A 27,786-nucleotide genomic window follows, 5' to 3' on the forward strand; every position below is an offset into this window, starting at 1 on the left:
GGGTGGAGAGACACACAGAGGTCAGCAGGGGGTTTTCAAGGCCTCCACAAGAGGTTCTGTGGCCAAAGGGCGAGTCCAGCAAGGCCAATGCACACCTCGCCCTGAGAAATGCCAGTGTGATGTCTCTTTATACTGGCACCATCACATTGACAAGTAGACTCCACTGAATATAGTTAGACAGATAGTTTCAACTGTAATGTATTTTGAAAGACTGCATTTTCCCCAAGAAGAGAGCAAAATACATCCAGGCAATTGCACGCTCAATGAGGGTGGCGCTCAGCCGAGAACACAGCCGCAGCTTCCCAGAGCGTTCACACTGAAGCAACTCATCCGTCTCCTCACAGCTGTGTTGTCCGATGCCGGACTTCAGAAGGTTTGCCCAGCACACGGGTGGAAGCGAGCACAGGGCTTGCCACTGTGGGCAGGGCCGAAGAAGGGTGCGGATGTTGGCTCTCTGGATTTTGTCAGCCATCGCTAGGCTCAATTTGCAACCTGGAAATGGTGCCACAAGGTGTTTGATGTTCGATCTGACACTTCTCGCCGCGGCCAATCCCCACATAAGCAGACACAGAGCTAGCGACTGCGTTTTGACCTCTATTTACAGGCACGCATGAAATCGCGCGTTTCCGGCTGGGTCTGCCCTTCCAGCTCCGAAGCCATGGCTTGTGACCCCCACCTCGCCGTCCCCAGGCCCGCGCCGGGGAGGCCGGCCGCCGCTTCCCCACCACGGCGAGGCAGCCTCCCCCAGGCCACCCGCGCCTCCCTGGGGTGTCGCCCGTAGGGAGTGCCCTCCTCGTCCCCCACCGCCGCCCGCCGCGGCGCGACCCCCGCCCCGAACCCGCGGGCGGGGAGGGAGGGACGGGGGACACCCACCGGGCCGCCCCCGCCGCAGCGCGAGGCCCCGCGCTCCGGACGGGCGGCCAGGCCGACGCGTCTGGCGGGGGCGGCTGAAGGCGCCGCGCGGCCCCGCCCCGCCCCGTCCCGCCCCGCCGCCGTCGCCGTCCCCGGCGGGCGGCGCCCGCGGGGTGACAGGCAGGTCTAGGCCACAGCCGAGTGCGCACGCGTCAGTTCCGGCGGGGAGCGCGGCGCGGCGCGTGGGTAGGAAACGCCGCGGCGGCGGGGGAGCGGAAAATGGCGACGGCCGCGCAGCTCACGGACGAGGAGCTCTTCTCGGAGCTGAGGCGCTTCGGCTTTTCCCCGGGGCCGGTCACCGAAAGCACCCGGCCCGTCTACTTGAAGAAGCTGAAGAAACTGCGCGAGGATGAGCGGGCAGGGGCCCGCGGCGGCGCCAGCAAGACCCGGAACAGCAACAACAATAACACGGGGGCCGGAGCGGCGGCGGGCGGCGGCGGCTCCGGGCGGGCGGCCCCGGGCGTGGGCGCACGGCTGGTCGGCGCCGAGCACCCCTACCTCCCCGGGGCTGCCGCCGGGAGCAGCCGGAGCCGCGCAGCACCCTCTGCCGGGGGCGGCAAAGTGCTGCTGGGCTTCAGCTCGGACGAGTCGGATGTGGAAACCAATCCCCGGAGCCAGGCCGGCGCCGGCAGCAGGAGGGAGCGGGCTTCGCCCCTCTTCCGCGGGCTGCGGCCCGCCGCCCCCCACGGCGCCTGCGGGGTGAGTAACAGCTCCCCCCCGGAGGAGGCGCCGGCGGCCCGGCGGAAGCCCAGCGCCTGGTGGGGGGCGGCGGCGGCGGCGGCGGCCAGGAGGCCGGCGGCGGCTCAGGGCGTGCGGGAGCCCGGGGACTGCGACGAGGAAGGCGGGGAGGAGGAGGACGACGAGGAGGAGGAGGAGGAGGAGGAGGAGAGCGAGCAGCAGCGCTGGAAGAACCGGACCGTGAACGGTAACCGGCTCCTCTGCTACGGCGGCAGCAGGGACAAGTACTCTGACTCGGAGGAGGAGGAGGAGGCGGGGGCGAGGGCCAAGCAGCAGGTACCGAAGGAGGAGCCTGCAGTCCGCCGGCCCAGACGGAGCCTCAGCAAGTCTCCTGCTCCATTCATAACAAGCAAATGCGCTGCAGCCGGCGCTGGCGTGATGGAGACGGGCCAAGAAGGGGCTGGCGGAGGCTGCGGTGCTGGTGTAGTCGTAACGAATGACAGGGCGGCGGCGGCGGAGGCGGCGGCGGCTGCCGGGAGTCTAGACAGGGGCAGGAACCAGGAGGAGGAGGCGGCGGCGGGGGGAGGAGTAGGATGTGAAAATCTGGACTCCAGTCCTCCCAGCCCCAGATACCGCGTTGGCCTGCCCAAGAAATCCCCTGCAGCGTTGCTGCTGCCAGCACCGCTCACGGACGTGGACAGCAGTAAAATCACTGACCCTCCGGGCAGCATTAGGAAGGCGACCAATAACCATGTTCTCAGCGGTGCTGCTGGTAGCTATAACGTTGAATCAAGGATCTACTCAGCTACTAATAGCCTTCTCCCGGGTGGAACCACCTCCTCCCTTAGACTCAACCACTCCAATCATACGGGTTCAAATCATACCTACCTGAAAAACACCTACAAGAAGAATCTCTCAGAGCCCGAGGAGGAGCTTCTCCAACAGTTCAAAAGAGAGGAGGTATCCACCACTGGAGGCTTCAGTGCACATTACCTGTCCATGTTCCTCTTAACTGCTGCATGCTTGTTCTTTCTGATACTGGGATTCACATACCTGAGAATGAGAGGTTCTGGAGTAGCTGAGGATGTGGGAGTCAACAGTAAGTATTAGGTGAAGGGTAAGAGCAGTTTCTTTCTGCAACTGGATATACAAACTGTTAATTCACCTTTGCGTTCCCAGACGTCCCTTACTGAGCAGTTCTGGGTTCCACCTGGGTATAATCTTTCTCTATAGGATGGAGCACAGAGGAATTGTCTTTCCTTAAGTATATACCTTGCAAGCTGGTATAATAAGCTTGCAAGACGTTTGAGGGTAAACTCCAATCCTGGCATTCCCTGCTGTAATCTGTTGATGCCGTATTTTCTAGCATGTTTTCTTCACAGAGCAATTTTATGTGTCTTGTTCAATGTAGCAGATGTATAGTTAATAGAGAATTGACGAGGTAAGGCTTTATGCTAATCTCACAGAAGTAATCATGCACACTTAGATAACCTGGGATTCCTGCAGGACTAAGATCTGACTGTAGTTGTGTTTGGTAATAAAGCAGGTTGTTTTCATTTATGTGTACTGAGGCTCGAAAAGGATGCTGGGTTGAGATGATGTTGCACACTAAACGAACTTTGTGCAGTGAATGCTGGATGTATGGTGTATTACTGTTGTGCTTTAGTTTGGGTTTCAGATTCAGAGCATTCTTTTTTAATTCTGAATTACTTGAGAGCTTCTTTATTATGTGAAAGTAACTTCTTGGAATTTAGAAGCTACCATTTTCTATGCACAAAGCATATGAAAATGGAAACGTACCACCTAAGGGTGGTGATTCATGCTAATTAAATTCTTGGCTGCTCTGAAATGGACAGTAGAGATTCCAACATCAGAAAGAAAAATCATGCCATTGCTGTCTTAATTTCTATCGTGAGCAATGAAAAATTATACGAAAAGCTACTTTTGGAATGAGAGAGCATTAGAAGGTCCTTGGGGACTTGCATTTTTCTTGAAATGATTGAGGAACGCGTGTGGGGTGTATACATGCGCATGCATTTCTTTGTACGGATAGTAGAGGATTTATATGCTCAAGTGTGGGCACGTATATAGTGCCTTGTAAGGAGTGATCCCACGGTTAGATTGGGATCTGCTAGATGTTACAGGGCAGAAATAGCAGTGTGGGCTGGGTTTTTTTCTTTCTTACACCCCCCACCTCCCCTTTTGAATGTTGTCCGTTACATTATGGTAGCAGAATAGTTCTTAATTCTGTTTTATGCTTTTTGGCGGGGTATGTGTTAAAGGATTTAGTGTTTAGGAAGGACAGTAGCCGCAAGGACTTGAGCATTTGCAATGGTTTCATTGCTGTCCACGTGGCTCTTAACTACTCTTCAGTCTTGTCTTTTGGGAGGGTGGTGGATGTATGCAGGTGGGCTAAAATTAGATACAGTATGACTGTTGGGACTGCTTATATTCTGTGGTTAACTTCTGGCTATAACTGCTAGAGACATGCATAAATTCTCTTGTGTACTGGTAAGCTGCATAATTCTACTCACATGCATTAGATTTCCCCCCCCCCCCCCCCCCCCCCAGTCTTGAAATCTGATGATTTTTAATGGGGGAGAAGGTCTGTCAGCAACTTTCTGACTGTCAAATTCAGTAGCTGAGTTAAAATTCGCCTGCCATGCTGGTTGATAAAGCTGAATGTCTCAGCTATGAGATAGCAATAATACTGTGAAATGAAACCCACGCTGAACTTCTTGTTTTGGAAGAAAACTTAGTTTTGAATGTGTGAACTTTCTTATAGAGTGTGTGTGATCACTGTGAGTATATTGTTTTTAAAATTAACCCAGCTGGAACTGATTTTTGGGGAAAATTGTTCTTTTTTTCCTTAGGTTAGGCTGCCCAGCCAAAGGTCTGGTAGCTCAATGTTGCTTGATAGTTCAATTAAGCCAGTTCTTGGCCTGTTCCTATTCATTCTCTTTTCAGTGGAGCTTCTGAAAGTGGATTTCCTGAAGAATTGTTCTGGCAGTGGCACTCATGTTTCAGCTGTCCTCCCTCCTCACAGCCCTGGGCTTTGCAACAGAACAAATGGGAACAGGGGGAGTAGGACCCACTGGAAGAAGCAAACAGCAGGTTTTGTGGCTAGCTAGCTCCTTTGATAGGAAGAAGAGAGGCCACTTGTCTTAAGTAATGGGGAACGAGCAAGGAATTATCTTGCCCATATGCTCGGCACATGCTCACTGAATTCTTACTTCTCAAAAGGGCATGTGCGATGAAAATATGGTAGGTCTGTAGAACAGGCAAGAACAGACAAGACAGGCCAATAAAGACTGATTGCTACTGGGAAGGGAAAGAAACGTGTCATTTGTTAGATGCTTCCCTAAGCTTAAACATCATCTAAGTGGGCCCTTTGGCTCTTATGCTTGTGTGGGTGTATTGTCTGTTTTCTTTACAGAAGCAGAACTGATTCATATGTTTTTATTAAAAAAAAATAGTGTTATCTCAGGAAACAACCTTCCAGTTAGGTAATTGGATACTGATTTTTTTCCCCCTGTCTTTTAGAGGCTGTAGGTAAGATTCTGTTGGCTGAGGGTGATTTGATTGTGGAAAAAACCCAGTTATTTTCAACTTCAAGCTGTTCTCATAAAAGATTTTAGTATTCAGTGGAGTTGCACTGTAACCATCTCCGTAATTATCACAGTTACTGTAAGAAAATAAAAAGGCAGTTATTTGTATATTTGGGTGGCTTCTTATTTTAACATTGCAGAGCATGTTGCACAATGAGCTAAATGGTCGTTGTCTTAGTTGGTCACTGCCTAAAATGAAATTCAGTCAAATTAAAGTGATATTATGTGTATGACACTGAAAAATATTTATCACCAAGTACACCCAATTACAGCCTGACAAACATTTAAAGTGCTGATATCTGAGAACTGAGGAGGTGTCTGTAATGGGGGGAGGCTTGAAACTAGGTGTTGGGGTTGAATTTAGGCCAGGTAAAATAATACAGATGAGAGGTGCTAAGCAGAAAACTTTGGAAGAGGATTGTCACTTATATAATGCATAATGTTCAAATGATTTCTTATTCAGAGCTCTAAAATAGCTGAGGTGCTTTTGTCTTTCCACACATGTGGCATAAAACGTTGAAATATAAATCAGAATTGGGCTAATTCTTCTGTATCTAACCTATATGGTCACTTGAGGTAAGGTTTTTGTGTCTTTAGCTTTCTAAAATGCAGATCAATATCTATGGGGCTTTTCCTAAAGCATCATAAAACACTGAAATCAAACTATTCTTTAAGCTTACATAAAAGACCAACTAATGCATAAGCGCACGTTGTGCTTGCTCTCTCCGATGGTGTTGTACGTGAAAAGAAAGGTCAGTTTGGGCTTAAATGCAGTTACCAGCACCATGTGGCTCTTGCTGTAAAGCATGTTTTCCTCGCACCTGCCTTCAAAATACCATGGAGTTGTATCAACTTCTTACCAAGTCAGGAAAACAGTAGAATTGACTTTTTTCTACTTTCTAGGGCTCTTCAAATGGTGAAGAGTTGGGTGTCTCTTGAAGTTCTTTGGTTTTGTTTTGTGATGTTACTCTGAGCATCTAAAGTGGCTGCACCTGGAATTTGGTTCTAAAGCTATTTTTCATAGAAAGTTGATGATGATATCAGATCAGTAGATGTTGCTTTCAGGTCTGGTTTACTTTCTGAAAGATGAGAGCACTAGTAAAGGTGCGGTTCAATATTGTAATATGAAATAGGTTGTATTTAAGTTACTGTTTCTGCTTCAGTACTTTGCCTGGGGAGTCGTTGATGTAGCACACAAAAAAAAAAACAAAAAACCAACCCCAAAATACCAACCAAAAAAAAAAACCCCCAAACCAAAACCAAACCAACAAAAACAAACCAAAACAAAAAAAACCCCACAAACAAACAAAAAAATGTAATGAAACTTTCAGGTAGGTCTTGTTTAATATCTTACATTCTTGTTAGGAGAGGCTTTTGAAAGTGACATCTCTTGCTATTAATTTTGGTCTTTCTATGATACTTGTTACGAAACAACTGCTAGGAGGATAATCCGTAATATATTTGCTACAGCTTGTGTTTTTGAAATGTTAATTCAGGGAGACTTAGCAGTTGTGTATATTGCAAGTGGAAGCTTATGCAAATCACAATTCTAAGAGTTTAATTCTATTCCATTGGCATTCCTTTGTTCTCAACTTCTAAATCTCTCTGGCATTAAACTTCTACAGAATTTTATGCAGGGAATTTCATTGTTAAGCTAGACTTGCTGTATAAAAGACAAGATGATGACTGTTACGCTCACAGGCTTGCAAATTACTATTGAAGTGCTGTGGTATTTCACAGATAACTGTTACAAATCTGCTTGTCTTCTAAGATCACCTCAGAAGGATCTGTCTTGACGGTGTTGGCTTCAATGGAAGATGATGAATTTTGGATAACAAATATTTATAGAAGAAAAGATAATAAGGGAAGGAGGCAAAATTAAAATATTTAGAAAGTTTGTGTTGTGTGGCTATTAATGTTGCTTGTGCTTTGCAAGTGATACTGACTTGTATTTGACAACATTTGACAACTTCTACTGACATACTAGCATATAGCTCTGTTTCGCTTTCTGTAGATTGCTTTAAACTCTAGCAGTATTTTCCTTCTAGATGATACAAAAGAAAATATTGATGTGTGTCTTAAAGACTAATCTCTCTTTAGCTGCTCACGCTTTTGTGGATTGGTGAGTTTCAGATTAAGATGAGTAGATCAAAAAAACCCTAGGTGGCCTTCATAAGGTAAAGCCAGGCAGAATAGTTAAATTTCCTTAGGATTCATGACACTTTTAAACTTTAGTCTTCCTTGTGGTGTAACAGAAATAACTCTTAAAAATGATGGACAAACTTGGCCAAGACTTGTACCCAGGAAAGTCCAAATAGTAGTTACATAGTGCAAAATAGTTCATCTTAGATGATAATGTCAAATCCTTCCTAAAGGATAATAAGTAGTCTGTTTACCTTCACCAGCAGATCTGTAGCATAAAGTATAAATATGAAAATTGTTCATCAGTATTTGAAACAAAAATGATGCAACTTCAGAATATCTGTTGTTTAAGGAGACTGTCTGTGTTAGATATTTTGTTCAGAATACTTAGAACCGTTCCAACTTATTTCGCGTTCATACCTTAAATGAGCTGCCATTTGCAGGCACGCACGAAACTTTCTTTATGCTATGACTTTAGATGTTCTTACAATGACATTTTTTCAATGTTACTGTTGTAGGCTGTGCCTTTTTGTGAAGTAAGTAATGAGAAATTGGAACTAAAATTACTTGCTTGGGGAGCAGGGATGCAGAAGAGCTCTGGCAGGATCTGTTTTCACTAGGTATCAAAAACTAATTGAAAGTTTGCACTCCATTCCATAGTTCACGGTAGTTTTCGCAAAAGAAAATTTCGTTTCTGATACGAGAAAATCAAGGGTGGTCTAGGATCTGAAAGCAGATCTGGTTGCATCTTCTCCATGTTTATAAAGCATTGCAGACTGAAAGGAGTGGGAAAGCAAAAAGCAAACTTGTGTTTCTTCTTTTAAGAACCTCTGCCAAATCTAATAATGTTCAATGCAGGTTTCTTTCTGCTTAGGACAGATGCATACAGCAATAATGGATGCAATGGAAATATTTTAAGGAAGAGCCCACGATACCCAAGGGCTTAAATTTAGCATCGTAGGAGCCTCACTTTGTGCTGTTTCATAATCTTCATGTATCCCAGTATGAGAGGAGAATCAGGCCTCCAGTCTTTCTATTCCTGGGGACCAAGTGTGTTTCTAAAATACCTTGTACATTTAGCTCCTGTTGACATCTGTGTTTCATCTGGGAGTAGTAGGCTGCAAAACTTTGGCTTGATTGCTTACCCAGCTAAGCTGGCAGGAGTGCTTGAGTTGTACTGAGCTGATCCCTGTCATGCTTCTAGACTTGTGCTTCAGAAATAGTATGAATGCGTGAACAGGCTGGAGCTGCTGTTTGAGAAAGTTGTCTGGTCACTTAACAAAAAAGCTTAGGCAAGTAAATTAAGCAAGTACTTCAGGTTTTGTTGTTGAAAGTGCTGTTCCAATGTTGTGGAGAAGCACAGAGTCCATTGTAATCATGAGGCATATATTCCTTACACTGTTAAAGTTGTTGTGGGTATTTGTATTCTCTGGTAGAATTAGTTGTCTGTTGTGATTTGTGGTACGTTGACGGGAGTAAGTTGACGGGTTAAGGGATTGTGAAATCAAGGTATATTAAGAAAAAACAATTTTTTTCAGGGGACTCATGTTTCCTATGAACTTCTGTAGTAGTATCTTTGTCCTTAACTCTTCCTTTCTTGGCTCCTGCTGTTGCTGCTGGTAGGTCTGGGGTTGTGGGAGAAGTTGGCAATGCCTTTGCTGTGATTATAATAAATGAGGACATGGTGTAGCTCTGCCATTGATGAAAGTAACCTTGATGGCTTCTGTCCACTGAGGAATTCTGATTTAGAAAAACTTGGAAAAGGGGCAGCATTGCTGATAGAGAGAAGCATGCTAATGGATGCAAGGATAGATCAAAGAACAACCACACAACTTAAAGCTGATCTTACATGTTGCTTCTGTGTAGAAGGTTTGCTCTAGTTTGGAATGTCTGATATTGAGTCCTGTTGTAAATACAGAAACCCCATCAGCGTATTGGATGAAACTAGTGGCACAGAGGCTTTGCAGTTGATGTCAGTGTGCTGTCCCTGGAAAACAGGGAATAGCAAAACAACCTTGATGATTTGACTCCATGCAGGTATGGCCTCTTTGTACAGCTGACTGTTCAGGTGAGACACTGCTTTGATGTTGTCTCAATATTTCTACAGTTTTTTGATCCATACAAATCAAGCCTCTGGGTTCATGTATCTCTAGTCTTGACATATTGCTAGGATTCTCTCCTAGAAACTTCAGGGATTTTGTAGAAGCCTGTCTATTTGGTAAGGTTCTCAGCCCAGCTGGAGGAGTTTAAATATACTTGATTCAGTCTTCCATCTCCATTATCTACGTTTGTCTTAGAGTACTTGAGCATACCATGGCATGAATAAGAAATCTGTCTTCACCAAGAGGTACTGCTGAACATGAGCCAGCGGTGTGCCCAGGTGGCCATGAAGGCCAACAGCATCCTGGCTTGTATCAAGAACCGTGTGGCCAGCAGGAGCAGGGAAGTGATTGTGCACCTGTGCTCAGCACTGGTAAGGCCACACCTTGAATATTGTGTTCAGTTTTGGGCCCCTCAGTACTAGAAGGATATTGAGGTGCTGGAGCGTGTCCAGAGAAGGTCAACGAAGCTGGTGAAGGGTCTGGAGAGTAAGACTTAGGAGCGGCTGAGGGAGCTGGGGTTGTTTAGCCTGGAGAAGAGGAGGCTAAGGGGGGGACGTTATTGCTCTCTACAACTACCTGAAAGGAGGTTGTAGTGAGGTGGGTGTTGGTTTCTTCTACTGGGTCACTAGTGATAGAACGAGAGGAAAGGGCTTCAAGCTGCATCAGGGGAGGTTTAGATTGGATATTAGGAAAAATGTCTTTACTGCAAGAGTGGTCAGGCATTGGAACAGACTGCCCAGAGAGGTGGCAGAGTCACCATCCCTGGGGGTATTTAAAAGACGTGTAGATGTAGCACTTCAGGGCATGGTTTAGGAGGCACGGTGGTGTTGGGTTGATGGTTGGACTTGATGATCCTAGAAGTCTTTTCAACCTTAATGATTCTATGATTCTAATTAGGAAAAACAGTATTGCCCCAAATTGCTGTACTTAGGTTTTGGTGGGTCATTTTCTCCAGTATCCTTACCATTGTCTCCTTTTCCCTGCTACTGTGCTGTACTTCCCACAGTGTTATTTAGTGCAGTTTCTCTGTTCTGCTCTGTGTTTACAGTCTGCTGTGGAGGGTGAAGAGCAAGTGAGTGTGGATGTGTGCTAAACGTGAAACGTGCAAACATGGTGTGCCTGTTGGCCCTAATTTGTTGGAGGAGATGTGCTGTTAAGTGTGGTGTTTTGCAGAGATGAATGATTTTTGCAGAGGAAAGGAACAATTTTTCTGCTTACTGAGAGTGATGTTGTAACACAGGTGTCTTGACATAAAGCTGCCTTTTTAGAGTCTTAAATTCCTTTAGCTCCTTTAAATTAACTCTGAGTCACAGACTAAATTGATATAGAAGGCTGTTTATGTGGGGAGGAGAAGAGGTAGGGGATTAAAAAGAGAGGTCTGACATTGAATTAAGTGGCATTAAAACTTACCAAGTAGTCTAGAAGATCCATTGAATTCTAGTGATGCTGTGCTAGATAAGTAAGAAATAGGTCTGTTGTTAAATGAAGGATTGGAGACCAATTCCTAAGCTAGTGTTTCTCTGTCTTAGAGAAGGCCAATCACTTAATTGTTTTCTAACAAGCATCTTCCAATTTTTAATTTATATACATACTAAGACTTCCTTCATACTGCCTTTATTCATTTAAGTCTTAATACAGGATTTATATACAGGTCACATCCCCTTAAACTTTCCTGTATTGAAAAAGTACGAGAAGCTTTTATACTTGGACTCAAGATGTCTTGGGTAAATGCAGCATCAGCCCATCCTTGCTAGGCAGTTGATTGAACAAAACTTTATTGCCAGATGACTGCTGGGATGAGTTGGATGAATGTAGTGTTATTCGAGACTAGATTTTTAAAGATCTTATTTTTCCTTTTTTCCACAGAAAAGTGTTTCTTTGAAGGTCAGTTAAATCTCTGAATTGCTTATTGGGGAAGCTTCAGACTGTCCATTGACTTCATGACTTGTCACTTTTGGATGTTTTTAACAGGCTGCATATCAAAGCCCCTCACCGTAACCATCTTGTCCCCTCAGTACTCATCATCTCACTATGTAGCTATACAATGAAACATCCCACAGCATGCTCATTCAGTAGTACTTATTCCACTGTCTGTTCAGTATCATCAAGCTGCACAACACGAGGCCCTCATGTGCAGTATTCCCATATCTCAGCACAAATTCATGAAACAAATTTTGATGTGAATGGGTAGATATTGTTGGTCATAGAGAACAGCTAGAACTAATCTGAAACCTGTTGATAGATATTGAGGAATGGAGTGTTTACGGTGAATGAGGGGTTTCAAATATCAAAGGGTAAATGTGTGATTTTTTTTTTTTTTCCTTTCCTTTTGTTAGTGTTGCCTGAAACAGCTCTTGGTTGTGGTGTGTAGCAGTTTGGTTGGGGTTTTTTGTTTTGTTGTTTTGTTTTTAATTCCCAGGATATTTTCTGGGAAACGGTAAAACATTAATCATGACATTTTCTGTTCATCTCTGGCATTTAACCAATATCTAAAAGTTTACTGGGCTGTTCCTTTTTCAGGTATCATGCTTCAGACAACGAAAGGAGGTTATTTGTTAATTTTGTTGAGTGACAGACTGGTTGGTGCATGTGTGACAAACCCCTGAGAGGCCTCTTTCAGGCAATGGAAATCCACAGTCGAACAGAATTACTGGGGAAGGGTCAGCCTGGCAGTCTTGCTTGTGCAGTTTCTCATTCTTGCAAATTCCTTGGAAACAGTTCACTGTTACTTTGTAAATAAGAGAATATGATTTATGAAGTTCCTTGGTGGGATCTTGGAAAAAAAGAGGAGAGTATGGTGTCAGCTTCATCCTACTCTGTTTCTGTATTGGTTTGCACCTGATGATCCCAGGAAGCGTCTGGAGGTGTGAAGTGTAGTGTATTTCAAGGAAAAAGCTGAAAAGGTGCTTCCCCCTCCCCCTGTGCTCCCCCCTGCCCCCCCCCATCAAAGGAACTTTATGCTGTCCTGGGGAGACTTTGCCTAGCTGAGAAAATGAGGTTAGAGATGCAGATTTCCTTCTGCAGAAGGAACTAGTGTCACTATTTTTGGATTTTGTTTCTCTTATCTGTAAGCACGTGAAGTACTGCTTACGCAAAAGCAGCTTTGGATAAAGGTGTTCCTAAATCACCGTGGGAAACAGGGGAACTGAGCATATCTAAAAGATATATCCATGTTTGGGTACTTTCTATTTTGTATATAATAGCAAACACATGTTCATTTTGATATAAACCCAGAAAAAAATAAAATGGAGCATTGAGAACATCTGAAAGAGCCATACTGTTGTACTGTCTGTACAGTGTCCTTTGAGCTAGTAGTTTTTCACTTCTCATTGAAAACCAGAAATGCCAGCCTTCTAAGCACTCCTGAGAGCTCATTCATTCAGAATGGGCAGGTGTATATGCACAGTCTGACTTGATGACCCTGGGTGTGTTATGACCAGTGTCTGCTAAGTTTGACTTCCACCAACGGTGGTACTCCCTGCAGAACCACTGAAGACTTTTTAGCTTGTTTACATTGGAAACTTATGTGTCTATGTACTTTGGAATTGGACAATGCAGTGGCTAAGGCATTTTTTTGATTTGTAACTTTAAATGCTGTTTTTCTCTCTTGACCTTCAGCTAAAGGTACGGCTTATGAACTAACAACAAAAATATGCAAATTGAGTGCAAGTGCACATGAAGTAGGGGGGAGGGGAAACCAATGGCATATTAAATCCAGACTTGTTTTATTCTGCTATGTAGGATGCGTGGTATTAAAGTCATTCCTTTGGAGGGAGAGCAAACTGTGGAGGGAAATCACATGAAAGTAGCAGCCCTGGGAAGGAGCTGTCCTGGTGATTTGAGGACCAAAGGCTGAACAGGGTCTACCTATCCCTTCAGTAAGGGAACAAATAAGCATATGATGTTGTTTGCTGTTCAGGAGATGGGAAACCTTACACAAACCTTGTCATCAGACTACCAGGTGTATGGCCAGCTATGCTTCATTAAGCATGCGATAAATGGTTTGAGAGAGTTAAGATCTTGCTTTGTAAACTTTGTTTTATAGTTTAAGCACCTAGCTTTGTACTGCTATGTAGTGACTTATATTCTACAGAGTTCTCATGCATCTACAAATAGCCAGTGGTGTGGTGAGGTTTTATTCTCCCCAGCATCTGAGATCTCAGGAAGTCACTTTTTCTTACTTCCCATCCTCTTTTTTTTTGTCGTTTCTGTATGGCAGATGAGTTTCTTGCCAAGACAGGTTCTTTCTCCACTCTGGATCAACCTGACTCAGGAGAAGTGCACACAGTACTGCTGGAAGATTCATCAGCTTAATCCATGAGCTGATGATGTAACCCTTTAATAGATGTAATCTGTTTAATTAATAAACAAATATGATCCCAATATCGTAAGTCTGAGTTCAAGCAGACTCTTCAGCTGAATATAGGAGCCAATGGCAAGGCATGTGTATATATATGCGCTTAATGGCGAGATATGGCTGTGTGGTAGTCCAGTTGTTCCCTTCAGATAATAATTTTTATTTGAACCAGTCAGTTTATGCTATCAAACAAATGCAGCTGGTATGGTAGATGGCCCGGAGGGTTTGCCAAGTCTTTAGAGTCTCAGTGCAGCTGAGTAAAAATGGATGTTACTGAATATTGCCTACTTGAACTCATTTCCGGTCTTGAATTACTGCTGAGCTCATCCTGGTTTTAAGCTCTGCAAACTTCTGCTATATGTGTTGGGCAGTTTTCATTCTTCTATGGATCCTTCTGGTAAGCTGGCTGCTGCTTCCTCTGTGAAACCTTGTCTTTGTCATGGCAAGAGGCCTGCTAGCAGCTACCTCTGTATGTCCTGCATAGAGTAAGCTCTTTTTTTTTCCTCCCTAGTATACACTATGGTGCCTATTTTCAGAGTTTCACTGCTGTCATCAGGCTTTGTATAGGTCATTGTTCTGCAGTCCTGCTGCTCTTAGTGCAGCAAGCAGTGGTAGACCGATGTGCGCTGAATGGTGGAAAGGGCAGAAGTGCAGCAGAACCCCAGTTTTAAATATGAAAAATACTTATGTGATCTTTATCTTGACTTTGTTAATGTCTTTGCTCTTATGGTTGAGGGTTTCTTTAGAGTTCTGTCAGTGCTCGCTATTCAAATGTAATCTTTGGATGATGTAAACTGTTCATATTATTATAGTATATTACTAATACTTTGTAACTGAAGTCTGCCTAAAAGAAGAGGTTATAACTGGGTATTTTTACATCGGAAATTCTTCAAGACAGAAATCCTTCCTGCTTTTACAAGATCACAGGAGTGTTTCTATCCAGACTGGGCTGCTTGGCAGGCAGACAGTAGATTTAATATTTAATTGTAGATTCCCATTGATTCTTAAATCTTCTGTGTTTTAATAACACTTGCTTTATGAGTTTGCTTTCCATCTTGAGCTTTGGAATTTGAGGAAAGCAGATCATTTCCTAACTTAACATTGGGCTGCTTGTGCTGCCATGTTTTCAAGGTGGGGTTTCCCCTGCTTCTGTATATCTTGGGTTTTTTTTTCTTTGTGTTCATCTATTGAAGTCGTGGGTATTTTTTGACCTTGTAAAGTATAAGGAGCTAAAATATTTGCAAGGGAGCATAGAAGAAGGGAGAAAAGTTATTACAGAAGCCTATTCCAATTCTCTTTCAAGTGAAGGTATTCTGTACCCATTCTAAAATGCTGGTAGGTGTCTGAATTCTAATGTTTCTCCTGGTAGTGTTCTGCAGCTGCTGATAAAAGCAGTCTTAGTGTGGTGTTTCTTGGTTCTGCCCACCCCGCCTTTCTTTTGCCTACATGTAAACACTAGCCTGTAGCGGAGACTCTGTATGTGTGCAAGGAATGTAGTATTGCCTAATTCTTACAGTGCATAGCAAATGCACATCTCCTGAGCCATTTTCCCTAACAGAACACAGGTCACTGTTTCTTCCCTGAAATATAATATGTTTTGTAATGTAATGTAAAGGTATGTGTGTGCAAATTCAGTTGCTATAAAACATTTCCTTATGCTGGCAGAAATAAAACTAGATAAGAGGATACTTTATCATAACAATTGTTTTAGCTTTCCACAAATATACATCATGAAAAATGCTTTTGTAGATAACCTAGCAGCTTAATGTGCTCTTGCCTTAAGTCTGCTCTTGTGCTGAGTATGCTTCACTGAGATTAATGTAGGCATAGAGGAGATAGAATTTGGGGTGAAGACCAGCTCCTGGGTGGGTGTAGCAGCTAGAAGTGTTGTCTGGAGTGTTTGGTGACTGGCACGTGCCTCTTCTGATAACATCCTGCCCCCTGAGTTAGGGGTATGAAACACTGCCCGAATCTTTTCTGCTCAAATTTCTCATCTGTCTCTGGAATTGGGGAATTAAGAGACAGTATTATTTTCTTGCTGATAGTGGTGTTCTAAAGCTTGTACTATTTCTTGGTGTGGCTGCATCAGTTCTTGTTTGGGCTTCTTATTCCTTCATCTGTTGCATACAGTTATTTTCACAGGGTTTTCTAGTGGAAAAAATGAACTTTCATGCTTTTTTCATACACACAGGCAGGTTGCACATAATTCCTTTTGAAACAAGCAGTGTCTGTACTGTAGCTCTGTAGCTTTTTTTTTTTCCCTTCCTTCCCTGAGTCTCACTGTGGTTGATGGTGATATTTAGGAAACAGGAGACCAGAAAGGAGGACAGGTAGCCTCTTTGTTACTATTTGGAAGTGTTAAGTCTGAGGTATCAGCTCTGTTTGAAATTGGTGCTTCAGTACAGTCAATGCTATCCGGCAGCAGTATTCATGGAATGAATATAGCAATAATATAGTGAAAACTTCCTCTAAAGTGAGATCTGATATCTTGGCAACTGTTTCAATTCTCAATTTATTTTATAAGGTTTTTTGCTTAAAAAAGGTGACATTCTTAAGAACTAACTTACAGACAACTATTGTGTTTCAGTTTTGTACTGGGTTATCTACAGGCACTACAGAGATTAAAATATTTTACTTTAATCTTTTAAGCACAAAACTTAAGATTTCTAGGTTTTCAGTCATTGATACAAGTACTAGAATGAAACTAGTATTTTTATTCTAGTGAAACTGAATAATCTGATGAGAAGCTATCCCAAAACACAAGTGTCTCTTCTTAAACATGGACCGAATTGACATGACTCTCAAGAGCATCTTTCATCATTCAGGTCTGTTCTAATCAGTATTTAAGTAGGCAGTAGATTTGACTGTTTCTAGAAAGGGTGATGCAGCTAAAATATGGAGAGGTTTAAGAAGCAGTGAAGAACTCCAGAGAGAAATTCTGGTATTTCCCACCCTTTTTACCTAAAATAATGAAGATTTCTATTTTCAGGGCTGATAGAAAAAGTGTCTGAACTGAAATGTCTATCGTGAATGTGATAGTTCTCATTCTTTTAGAGGAGGGTTTTGTAAAAAAAGAGAAAAGGTGATTATAATTATAATCAACCCTTATATCACCTCTTCACAAACAGAATTAATTCAAATGATATTGGGGAAAAATTATCAATAAAAGCTCTTTAAACTGAGGCAGTTGAAAAACTGACTTGATGTTAAGGAAAGATTCAGCTGTTTTTAGAATTCTCTAATCATTGTGGCAGATTGTGGTGCCGTTCAGAACTGGCATGGTCAAGGACTATTCAAACTGTAATGGTGTACTGATTTGGAAATATAAAAACTTTTTCCAAAGCACACAAAGATGGTCTGTAGTGAAGGAATTGCTCAGCTTGACATATGACTTGGTGTCTTAATATCAAAGCACAGAGATTTAGCCTACTGATTCAAAGGGGTTTCTACCTGAATTATTGCAATCTGGAGGTCACGCAAAACTCATTTCTTTTGAGCGTTGAGTAATCGCAGAGAAGAAAATAAAGGCAGGATTATTTTATTTCAACTGTTTGAAAGATGATCTCTGGAATAATTTATTTCCTCTGGTAACTTGTTTGGGGTTTCTTTCTGGCATTTTAAGGTTTAGGAGCTTTAAGAGACAATGTTTTAGAATTGTCCTTGACACGTATGCAGTATGTCACTGGGTGGAATCATACTTGATCCCAAACTTGGGGCGGGAGGGAAGTTACAGATCTGTTAGTTGGTGTTGAAAGTACTTGGATTGTAAAATTGAGATCTTGTTTCCAGGGTCATGTAGGAAAAAGGCTGGGCTAAAGGCCCCATTTGGGTAGCACTGCGTCCAGTATTGTTGCTTCCTCTGTTAACAATACATTATCCAGCTAATGTGTTTTTTCTGATGAAGAAAATGTCTAATGGAAAGCTTTAGGTTATCCGCTTACTGACTGCACCTTTGCAGGACAGATTTTGGAAGAAATACTGCTCCTGTTTTGGGATTAGTCTGCTTGTGACGTGGTGGGTGGGGAGGAGGAAAGTACTTTTCTGTGGGGAGGAATATTCTTGCTTCTGCAGAAGTTGCTAGTTAGGAAGTGTGTGGTGTAGTGTACAGTCTCTGAGTCCTTGTGTGGATGGTATCATCGCATTGAGAAATCAAAGGCTTACAGGTTAGTTGGGATCATTCTTGTTGTGCAGCTGTGGCTTTATAGCTCCTTAAAGTTGTGTTGGAAAGTTGCTTTTTTATTTATAAAATAAAATTATCTGTATGTTCAGAAATAGATTATGGCATTACAATGATTCTGTTAAAAATGTTAGCTTAATATTCAGTAGTGGTCAAGAAGGAAGCACAATGGTAGGATATTCTGTTTTTTAGGAAGGGAGTTGAGAACAAAGTATATTTGAGAGGTTATATTTGAGAATATCAGCATGGCACTAATAATCCATGGTGCTCCTTTATTTTTAATAGTGTCCAGCTCTGGTCCCCAACCTCAGAAAGGACATAGCAGAGCTGCAAAAAGGTTCAGAGTAGTAATATGATCAGGAGCACAGTACAGCTTTCATTGCAAGTGGAACAGGCTGCCCAGGGAGGCTGTGGAGTCTCCTTTTCTGGAGACATTCAAAACCCGCCTGCGTGCGTTCCTGTGCCCCCTGCTCTGGGTGTCCCTGCTCAAGCAGGGGGGTTGGACAAGATGATGTCCTGAGGTCCCTTCCAACCCCTACCATTCTGTGACTCTTGAGTGTAGAAGAGTGAGGGCTGAGGGAAAGACTGAGGAATGAAGTAAATGCATGAGTATTATGGAGAGGGTGAACAGGGTCTGATTACTCATTGGCTCCTCTAGTACAAGGAGGAGTTTCTCAAGTTAGCAAGTGGCAAGTTCAGAGTAAGCAGAGAAACTTTTTTTTCACACATGCTTGTTTATGTTGTGGAGCTCTTTGTGACTGTATGTTGCTGAAGCAAGAAGCTTGCTTGGGGTTAATGTGGGACTAGACAAATTGGTATGGAAGAATACATTGGAGTTGGTAATTTGAGGGGGAGGGAATAAGCCATCCCCTTCTGTCTGTCTCAGGAAGCTTCTGAGGTGCAAATTTTTGGCTGGGAGAATATTCTGGGAGAATTAAATATCAGCACATACTTTATATTTTTATGCTCTGTCACTCATTTTTACCACTGTTCTGTGGATTTTCCCACCCCCCTCCCCCTTCCAGTAAGAGACAGGTGTCTCTGAAAAGAATAAAACTTCTTGCTACTGCTGGAGGAGGGATCATGGGCTAGTTGAATCATTGGTTTGTCCTGGTGTGACTGTTCCTTCATACTTCAGTTTTGATGTTGTCTGTTGAAGTGTGTTGAATACTGAAACGGCAAGAATGGTAACACTGTTCAGGGCAAGGCACCACAGCATCTAGGAGATAGCTGTAGTGGAATGATTAGCTACTTTTTGGCATCCTAATTTGGTGACCAGAAGGTAACTGAATCCCTTATTTTGGTACCATGTTAGTGATACGGTTCTAGCTTATGTCCTAAATAAAGGTATTTTTATTTGTGCTTTTCTTCTTCCTAGGTATGACTGCCTGTGAAGCTGTTAGTCTTTGGAACTTGTACCATTAAGACCCTATAAAAGCTGATGTGTGTGTCCATGAATGTCTGCAATTAGGCTGCAATTTCATGTCAGTTAAACCCTGCTTTGAAAAAGGGGAGAAATCCCACTTTGTGCTCCCTGTTGGTCTTACTGAAGAAAACTAAACGCTTGTAAATACTGTGTCTGTCTGCAATTGTTACCAGCGTATTAGAGAGAAAAATGGGTGGTAGTGAGTGGTTTTATTGTTACTTTAAAGATGAAAGCTTCTGTATTCTAGTGAAAATTAACCTTGTATGTTGACACTGACTGCACTTGTATTCCTAAAATTGAGCATCTCTGTGAGATGGCTTGGTAAGTGCATTTGTATTGACAGCTTTGACTGGAATGCTTTGGAGCTGTGCTGTGACCCTTAGCTTTGTATTAGTAATTTTTTGTTATTTGAGATTAACCAGTTCTGCCATTCTGAGGTATTCTAGTCGTCTGTAAGTCACCATTTACAGCTTGTCCCAACAGTAATATGTGTAAATTAGTTACTTCTAAGGGTCGTCAGTAGTCTTTTTTTCAGTTAACCAGAACAATATTTGTATGATGCTTTGATTTCTTTCGCAGCCTTGTCTTGTTCTTGATTAACTATCATTTAAATAAGATGAATTCTTAAAAATGACATTTAAATAGCATATCCTTTCCTGTTCTGAAATCAAGTTTCATGTGAGGATGGTGTCCCTTAGTGTGCTTACTTTTTGTTTCCTTCCATGTCTGGCCAAAGAATCCTACTATCATTACGCCTTGCCAGGAGTAAAGCTCATCTCCCAATGTATCCAAATTTCAAGCAGAATGTTTAGCTATTACAGTGTTTTGAGGGAGTTGCTGTGGTTCCCTTTGTCAAGTTGTTGAGGTTTTTCTTCCCTGAAAATACAAATACTGTTGCTTTTTTATCCTGCAGCTAGTATTTACATGTGGCCAGGTAAAACTACCATGTTTCTCATGGTTTTGTTGCTGTCTGGGGAGTTCTAACGGATAATGAGATTTGCCATGTCCAGGTAGTTTGCTGCATCCGTCCTTTTTTAAGGACAGTGGTTGTGGCTCTCGGTTGGCTAACCTGGAGAGAAGACCCCCTGGGACAACAGTTGGGAGATGCCTGTTTTAGGAAACTATCTCTATAATTTTTAGTTTTGTAGTGTAAGTAGATGAGAAGCTCATAAAAACGTGAGCTTGGTAGACTCTTTTCAAGGCTGGAAATTTTTGCTGTATGGTAGAGGTCTTGAACCCTTTTCGAGGAGGAGCCCTGGAAGAATGTGTGCACATAAACTCTTCTATTAATAATTAGTTATTAAATTAATTCTTAGTAGAACAAGAACTTGTTACTCTTAAAACTATGCTTATATATTTTTAGGAACTGTCAAGAAGCCTTTTGAACTAATAATGTTGATGTCATATGTTGAAATACCTTAGATACGTTGGAGCAGATGAAAACTTTACATCTGTGGCTGGAGCGAGTGGGAGGATTTGGCAAGAGCTTAGGTCCTGGACAAAAGAAAGAAGGGTGGATTCAGAATAGAGAAATTACTGAGGTAGTTAAGGAGTGGCCTTATTAACTCAAGTTAATCAAGTTTATGTGGTAAATAGATGCAGATTGATTGACAGTTGTTAATTGTGTACGCAGCTGATAAATTGCTGCGGTTGCATTTAGCATACTTGCCTCTTAAGGCATCAGGCATCCTAAACTATTTTAATAGCTTAAATATAACATATCTCACTTATTGGTTAACTTGCCATAAAATCACTAACTTCAGGGGGATTTCATGGAAATCCTGCAGTGTGAGTTAAAATAATGAATTACAAGTACTGTTAAATTTTTGTGATGCATAATTTTGGAGGAGAGTCTCTTTTTTTTTTTTTGTCACTTTGACCACTGTATATTTTGGGAAGGAGAGGCAAACATTGACATCTCACCTGGATTGTCTCATAAATTCAGTGCTTTAATTTATCCAAATATGAAGTTGCTCACATGTGAGGTTGACTTTATGCTGGGATTCTGATGCTGGGAAAGCCTGTACAGAACACCACCATTACCTTCACTTAATTGCTGTACTGTCCTAGTGTATGTAGTATTGCAGCTGTTTGCATCATTGCAGGCATGGAAGTATTGCATTTGTGTTTGTTTCATGGCTTGCATCAGTGCTAAAATAGATGTTTGACAGGTATACTGAAATCTACACACTGTTGTGTCTCATTCTTTCCCCCCATTCCCTACCCCCTCCAATCTAAAACCATATAGTCAAGATTTCACGTATGCTCAATAAGATTAACCTTGGGAAGAGACCATAATTACATAATTATCCTGTCTGGATAACTAACGATCAAACTGGGAGGTTGGCAGTCATCTAGAGCCTTGGCTGTGTTTCTCTAATCCTATTTTAGGCTATTTAGATTAAAAGTTTAGTGTACTGGGGATGTTCTGCTGAGATAATGAATGAAATACATAGAAGCTTTGTAAAGTTGGTAGCTTGATAATCTAGTAGGCAATGTCTGAGAATTTGCATCTATAGAATGAAATAATGAGTGGTTTAGGGCTTGGTTTACGAGAGTGCTTGAACACTTTCTGCTTCTATCAGTTTTAATTAATCTGATATCAGTATCAAGTATTCAGATGGCTGTGAAAACCAGTCCCTGTGTTTATGTGATTTTGTGGGTGTGTGTTGCAGTTTGGTTTGGTTTTGGTTGTTTATTTTTAGGGGTTTTTAGGTTGGGTTTTTTGGGTGGGGCTGTTTTTGCTTGTGTTTTTTTCTTTTTTTAGTTTTTTTGTGGGGGAGGGGGTTTGCAGAGGGGTGTTGAGTTCCCCCCCACCCCCTTTGCTCTGTCGGAGGCAGCTGAAGTGTTTTTTGCTGTTGGGTAGGTAGCATGCTTAATTTTCTTCTGATCTCAAGCACAGACAAACCATTGTTTGCAAAGTTTCAGAGAGTCAAGCTTGCTTCTTCACCTAGAAAGCATTTTCATTTCCCCCCGTTTCATACATCATTTGTTGGTTGTAATTGTAGAAATATGTTCCTTACCATTATTGCATGTAGGAGCAAGGAAATGGTAATCATATCCACTTCAAATTTGCCTTTCAAAAATAAAGTGAAGTGGGTCAGCATCTGGCTGCTGCCAACAGTGCTATGGAAGTTTGTGCAGGTAATAAAAACTACGTTGTTTTTACAACTAAATCGTTTTTTGTTATTAAAATTATTTTTTTAGGTATCCTCCATTTCTCCTAAATGAGAAATATTGCCATGAATTTGATATATTGTGTCCACCTTTATTTCTCTTATTTTTCCCATTTATAACTAAGTTAACTGATCATATCAATAATCATGCTTATGGCTCAGGAGTCAAGGTAGTGTCAATCAGCTGGCTGCTGAGGAGGCAACTCTTGATATTTTGTGAATATTTTTATGCATGGGAGTGCCTTATAAGAAGGGCAATTGGTTAGCACTATCAGAAGCTGTTGCTGAACTACCTTCAGATGCAGGCAGAAATGTTGTGTAAACAGCTGCAATACCTGGGATGGGTGTAATTACACCATGTAAATGGAATTATGTGTTTTGGACATTATTTAAGATGGGACTTGTCTTTTGCTATGCCTTCGTATAGAAAGTTGAACTGCAGGATTTCAAAATGCACAAAATTCTTCCAGGCTGAGATTTCTTCCAGATTCTTTATGCAAATGCATCAGACCTAGAAGTAGTGGAGAGTAATGTCTTTTTTTTTTTTCCCCCTTTGGAAGAACTCGACTTTTTGTAGAACTGTATATGGAGTGGTTTGCCCCTTCAAGTACTACCTGTTCTTCATGTGCTTTCAACACCAACATGATGACATTTACAACCTAGACCTTCAGTTTTGTGTCAGGTTTCCCAGGACACTTTTTTCTTTTGTTCTTGTGCTTGGCAAATTATGGTCAGTAGAAGCTTAATTTTCTGTTTGAATAGCATGTAGAACTGCTAATTTCTGTGTAAGCTCAAACTGTGGGAGAATTTGTGGTTTAGAAAGGCAAGGCAACATGCTTTAATGGTAATTGCTTCATGCAGTGGTAACTTTGCAGCTACCAGCTGGTTGGTCTTAAGTGGAAGCATGGCAGAAATTACTTGTCTAATTTAAACTTCTCTTCCTTGAAGAATATATTTTTGTAGCCAAGAGGAATATAATAGATAAAGTTATGCTTTCAGGAGCTGTGGAAACTGTTTTATTTAGAAAGGAAGGAGTGGTCATTTAGTCACACTGCACTTTTCACCTGAGCTCTCAGTGTGTCATCCCTTACTCTTGTCAGAACAGAAAATGCTGATGAGCTTTGTGTTGTATGGATTATTGCTTAGTAAAAAAGTAGCTTTAGTTTTTTAAAACAAACACTAAAAATGCAAAACCTAAAAATTAAGATTTCAATGCAATGGAGTCATTAAAGCAAGAGTTTCGCAAATGGCAAGCACAGTTTGTTTGCATGGAAACAGTTGTGAAACTTGCAGATACACAGGACTCTGGTTTAACCTAAATGCTAGTATAGTCCGTTATCAAATGCGGAGTTAAGTCAAAGATTACTAGCTGCGTAATTGTTATTTGTCATATTATGGACTACTTTGTTTTAATCTAAAAATCACAGTGTTGTCATAAAGCTACAGTGTTGGCATACTTTTTTTAGTATTTTCAGACTCTAGAATTAATTTTTTTCTCTTTTTTTGACAGTTGAGAATCCCCTCAGTGAAGGACTACAAAAAATAGGAGTAAGTAAAACCACTTAATATTGAGATTTTAGCCTATTAAATGATTGTATAAAACCAATATTGATCTGTTCAGAAGGATGCAGTTTCAGAATGTTTTGCATGAGATGAATGCACTTCTTGCAACACTAATGTTTGAATTTTTGTTTTTCATCTTGGGCAATGTAACTAGGATTACAAGGTTTGGCTGTGGCATGTTTGTTGCTTTATATATAAAATGTTACATAATTTGTGTTGTAGAGCTATGAGGAAAATTGTGTTATGAGACTAAAATTATCAGTTTGTCTCTTATTGTTACCATTTGGCTTCTCAACCTTGAAAGGATGGCTGGTAAGAGATCACAGAATCCCAGGTTGGAAGGGACCTCAGGGATCATCTAGTCCAATCTTTCTGGGAAAAGCACAGTCTAGACAAGATGGCCCAGCACCCTGTCCAGCCGACTTTTGAAAGTGTCCAACATGGCCGAGTCAACCACTTCCCTGGGGAGATTATTCCAATGGTTGACTGTCCTCATTGTGAAAAATTTTCCTCTGGTGTCCAGTCGGAATCTCCCCAAGAGCAACTTGTGTCCATTCCACCTTGTCCTCTCCATGTGACTCCTTGTAAAAGGGGAGTCTCCATCTTCTTTGTAGCTACCCCTTAAGTACTGGTACATGATGATGAGATCCCCTCTAAGCCTCCTTAGAGATGATTGACTTGGAACTCCAGGATCTTACTTAGTGCCACAGAAGAGCAAGGTTTAGCCTCCCTCAGAAGATGGATTAAAAAGTTTGTCTTCCTTACTTTGATTCTGTTATGTTACTTGTTCCTATATTCACTCTTTCAACTGGGATATCAGGATAACCATTTTTGAGATGTCACCATTGAAGGTATTCAATAGTTAGAGATTTGTAGTTCTGCAGCATGCGTTTTGATGGTTCTTTTTTCTGACCTTCAGTCTTTCTGCCTGGACTGTAAACATAGTGATCTGCTTTTTTTAGGCATATATAAGCAAGTATGGCAAGATAACTGTGTGTGGGATTTTGTTGGTGGGTTGTGGTGGTCTTTTTGGGTTTGTGGGGTGGTGGGTTTTTGTTTGTTTGGTTTTGGGTGGGTTTTTTTCCCCTCTAGGATTGAGCTCTCTAAAAGTGAGTAACTGCGTATTTTAAGTAGGTAGGCTTGGATAGTTTTTTTGGATAGAAAATGTTTCTGAATCTTTTGAACAAACTGAATTTTGTGCAGTTAATTCTAAGATAATTCTGAAAGAATCCTCAGTAGTGCAGAGAGAATCTGTCTTGTGCACTGGACTTGACAGCTGTTTTGTATGTTACTTTGTTCTGTGTTTCTTGTGTACTGTTCCATAGTAATCCTATTCCATGCTTGATTGTTAGCTGCCAGGGTTACGATGTTCGGTTCCTTCCTTTGTGACCCGACCATTAATTTACAAAAAAGAATTTGGTCACAAATGTTTCACATGTCCATCTCAGTGTAGCTATTAGTGAAGTCATGGGTTTACCTACTGGCAAATGGAATTTGGAGTACTGCTGTTGCGGTGTGGGGTGGGTGTGGGTGTGCGCGTGTGTGGTAGGTGACTGATTTTCCCCTTCTGCCATGCCCAGTGTTCTCCAGCCAGGAAATGGGTTAATAATGTTGGTTAGTTTCCTGGGGATATCAATTTAATCTCAATGGTTTTGTGGGACCAGAGTAGGGGGAGGTGATGCCGGTAATTGTGGATATCATCTATGGGAATTCATTTGTCCAATGTTTGATCAATGAAGGAAGTAGTCTGCTTCTTGGTAGCAGTTTTCTTGTGGGAAAAAATTGGAGCATTCAAACTTTAAAATTATGTCAGACAGTGCTGGTACATCAGGGAATTAAAATATATTAGGTTTTTTCAATGGGAGTATAATCAGTAGATGCACAAACTGGAAAATTACTTTCCTTTGATATTTTCTGAATAAAGGCTCTAGTTTTATCTCAACCATTTGACTCTGCCCCAGGAGCTAGAGCCAACCTCAAAAAACCCCCTATGTTCTAGAATGGCCTTTAGTACTCAGTGTATGTGATTGCATGTTCCTCATTTTTATATTTTAAATAACTCCTTCTAATATAAAATGTTTCTGGATAAATTTCAATGAAACTAATCAATATCTTGATAAATTTAACTCCCCTGTAAGTATCAATTATTACATCATTCACGCTGGTTTGGGGAATTAAGCCTTTTTATACTAGTGACGTGCAGGAAGTATGAATGAGATTGTATAGTCCAAAACTTTTGCCTTTTTTATTAACTTACTGTAGTTTGAAGGTAGACAGGAAAAATCTTACTTTGCTATGAATTCTATGCAGGAATGTGGCCAGATGATACTTTGGTGTGGCTTCTATGAAATGTAATTGCACATTTATTAAGAACAAAACAGTTTTATCTTTACGTCGTAGCTATCAAAAAAAAACCACCAACCACCAACCAATCCCCAAACCAATAAACAAACAGAAAACCCTCACAAAACCCACCAAACTTGTTTTGGGTTATTGCACTGTTCTCTCAGTAGAATTAAAAAGAATTAAAATAATCTTTTCAGCTGTCAGTTTTAACAGGCAGAACCGTCGATGTCTAGTTTAGTTTCAGTCAAGATCTGAAAAACCAATATTGTGAATACTTTGATTCAAAATCTATTGCTTGCATCACTGTTGATTGGTTTTACACATTCAGGTGGAAAGCTGTAGTTTTTCACAAATTGTTTTTGCATGGTATATAAAGATTTTTGGGGTAAATGGAAGAACATGCATGTCTACCAATGTTTGTTTTAAAATTAATGTGTTTTTCTAATTCTAGGAAGATGAAAGAAGTCTCATGATGAACAGCTTATATGCACTTCATGATAAATTGGCACAAGTAGCAGGTAACACTTTAAAAATATTGTGACTAAGAGTGTTATGGCAACAGCTACAAAGAAGTCTATGCTGAGATAGTGATTTGCAGCAATCAGTATATGCTGGGGCCCTGATAGCCATTCAGAGGTCCATTTTGGGAAACTAGAAATCCCACTTCTAGTTCACTTACACTGCCTTCGTCACCAGTGTAATGCCTTTCGTTGCAGTATTTTTGGTTATTGGGATAGGCTCTTGAATATTGTGCTGCTGTATGGTTTTTGATCTGTCTTACTGTTTTATTAATCTGATTTCATTAAAAGGTTTAAATATGCTATATGTGGAGAAGAACATGTATTTCTTTTAAAGGTAGTTACTTCACTATGGTGGAAAAATGTCTGAAAAAAGATATTTCACAATGATCAGAAAATGGTTACTAATGCAGTGAACAGTAGTGGTTGAACAAGATTGTCTTGTTGGACAAAATAGTCTGACTTAACAATACTAATTATATAGTAATGAAAAGTGCTGCATACATTTATGTGCAGAGATGTTTAGGATTAATTATTGAATATTCAAAATAAAAAATACAATGCTTTTGCCTACAGTCATAATTAACACAGCTTTAAACTGCATAGACATTTACGCATCATAATTAGGAAATGGTAAAATTAAGACTATGTTTATAACTTTGGCACCTGGTGAGTGTGAGTTACAGCAGAATCTATTCCATGGCTGTTAAGCCATTTATTTGTCATCCTTACTTATTTAATCCATAATGTATTTAGGAGGCAGTGGTTCTTTCGGTTTTGT

The 27,786-nt window shown here is 41.4% G+C and overlaps 1 protein-coding gene across 1 annotated transcript in view; it reads left to right on the plus strand.

The window, feature by feature from the left end:
• Window positions 1-1,043: 1,043 nt before the first annotated feature.
• LEMD3 (LEM domain containing 3) overlaps window positions 1,044-27,786 on the plus strand; it is a 53,568-nt gene continuing 26,825 nt past the window's right edge. The window contains exons 1-3 of the mRNA XM_064448791.1: window positions 1,044-2,689; window positions 24,089-24,126; window positions 26,939-27,005. Of these exons, the coding sequence (XP_064304861.1) occupies window positions 1,132-2,689; window positions 24,089-24,126; window positions 26,939-27,005 (1,663 nt within the window). The 5' untranslated portion in view covers window positions 1,044-1,131. The remainder of the gene's footprint in view (window positions 2,690-24,088; window positions 24,127-26,938; window positions 27,006-27,786) is intronic.

Source organism: Phalacrocorax carbo, chromosome 1 (assembly GCF_963921805.1).
Source record: "Phalacrocorax carbo chromosome 1, bPhaCar2.1, whole genome shotgun sequence".
Classification (NCBI taxonomy): domain Eukaryota; kingdom Metazoa; phylum Chordata; class Aves; order Suliformes; family Phalacrocoracidae; genus Phalacrocorax; species Phalacrocorax carbo.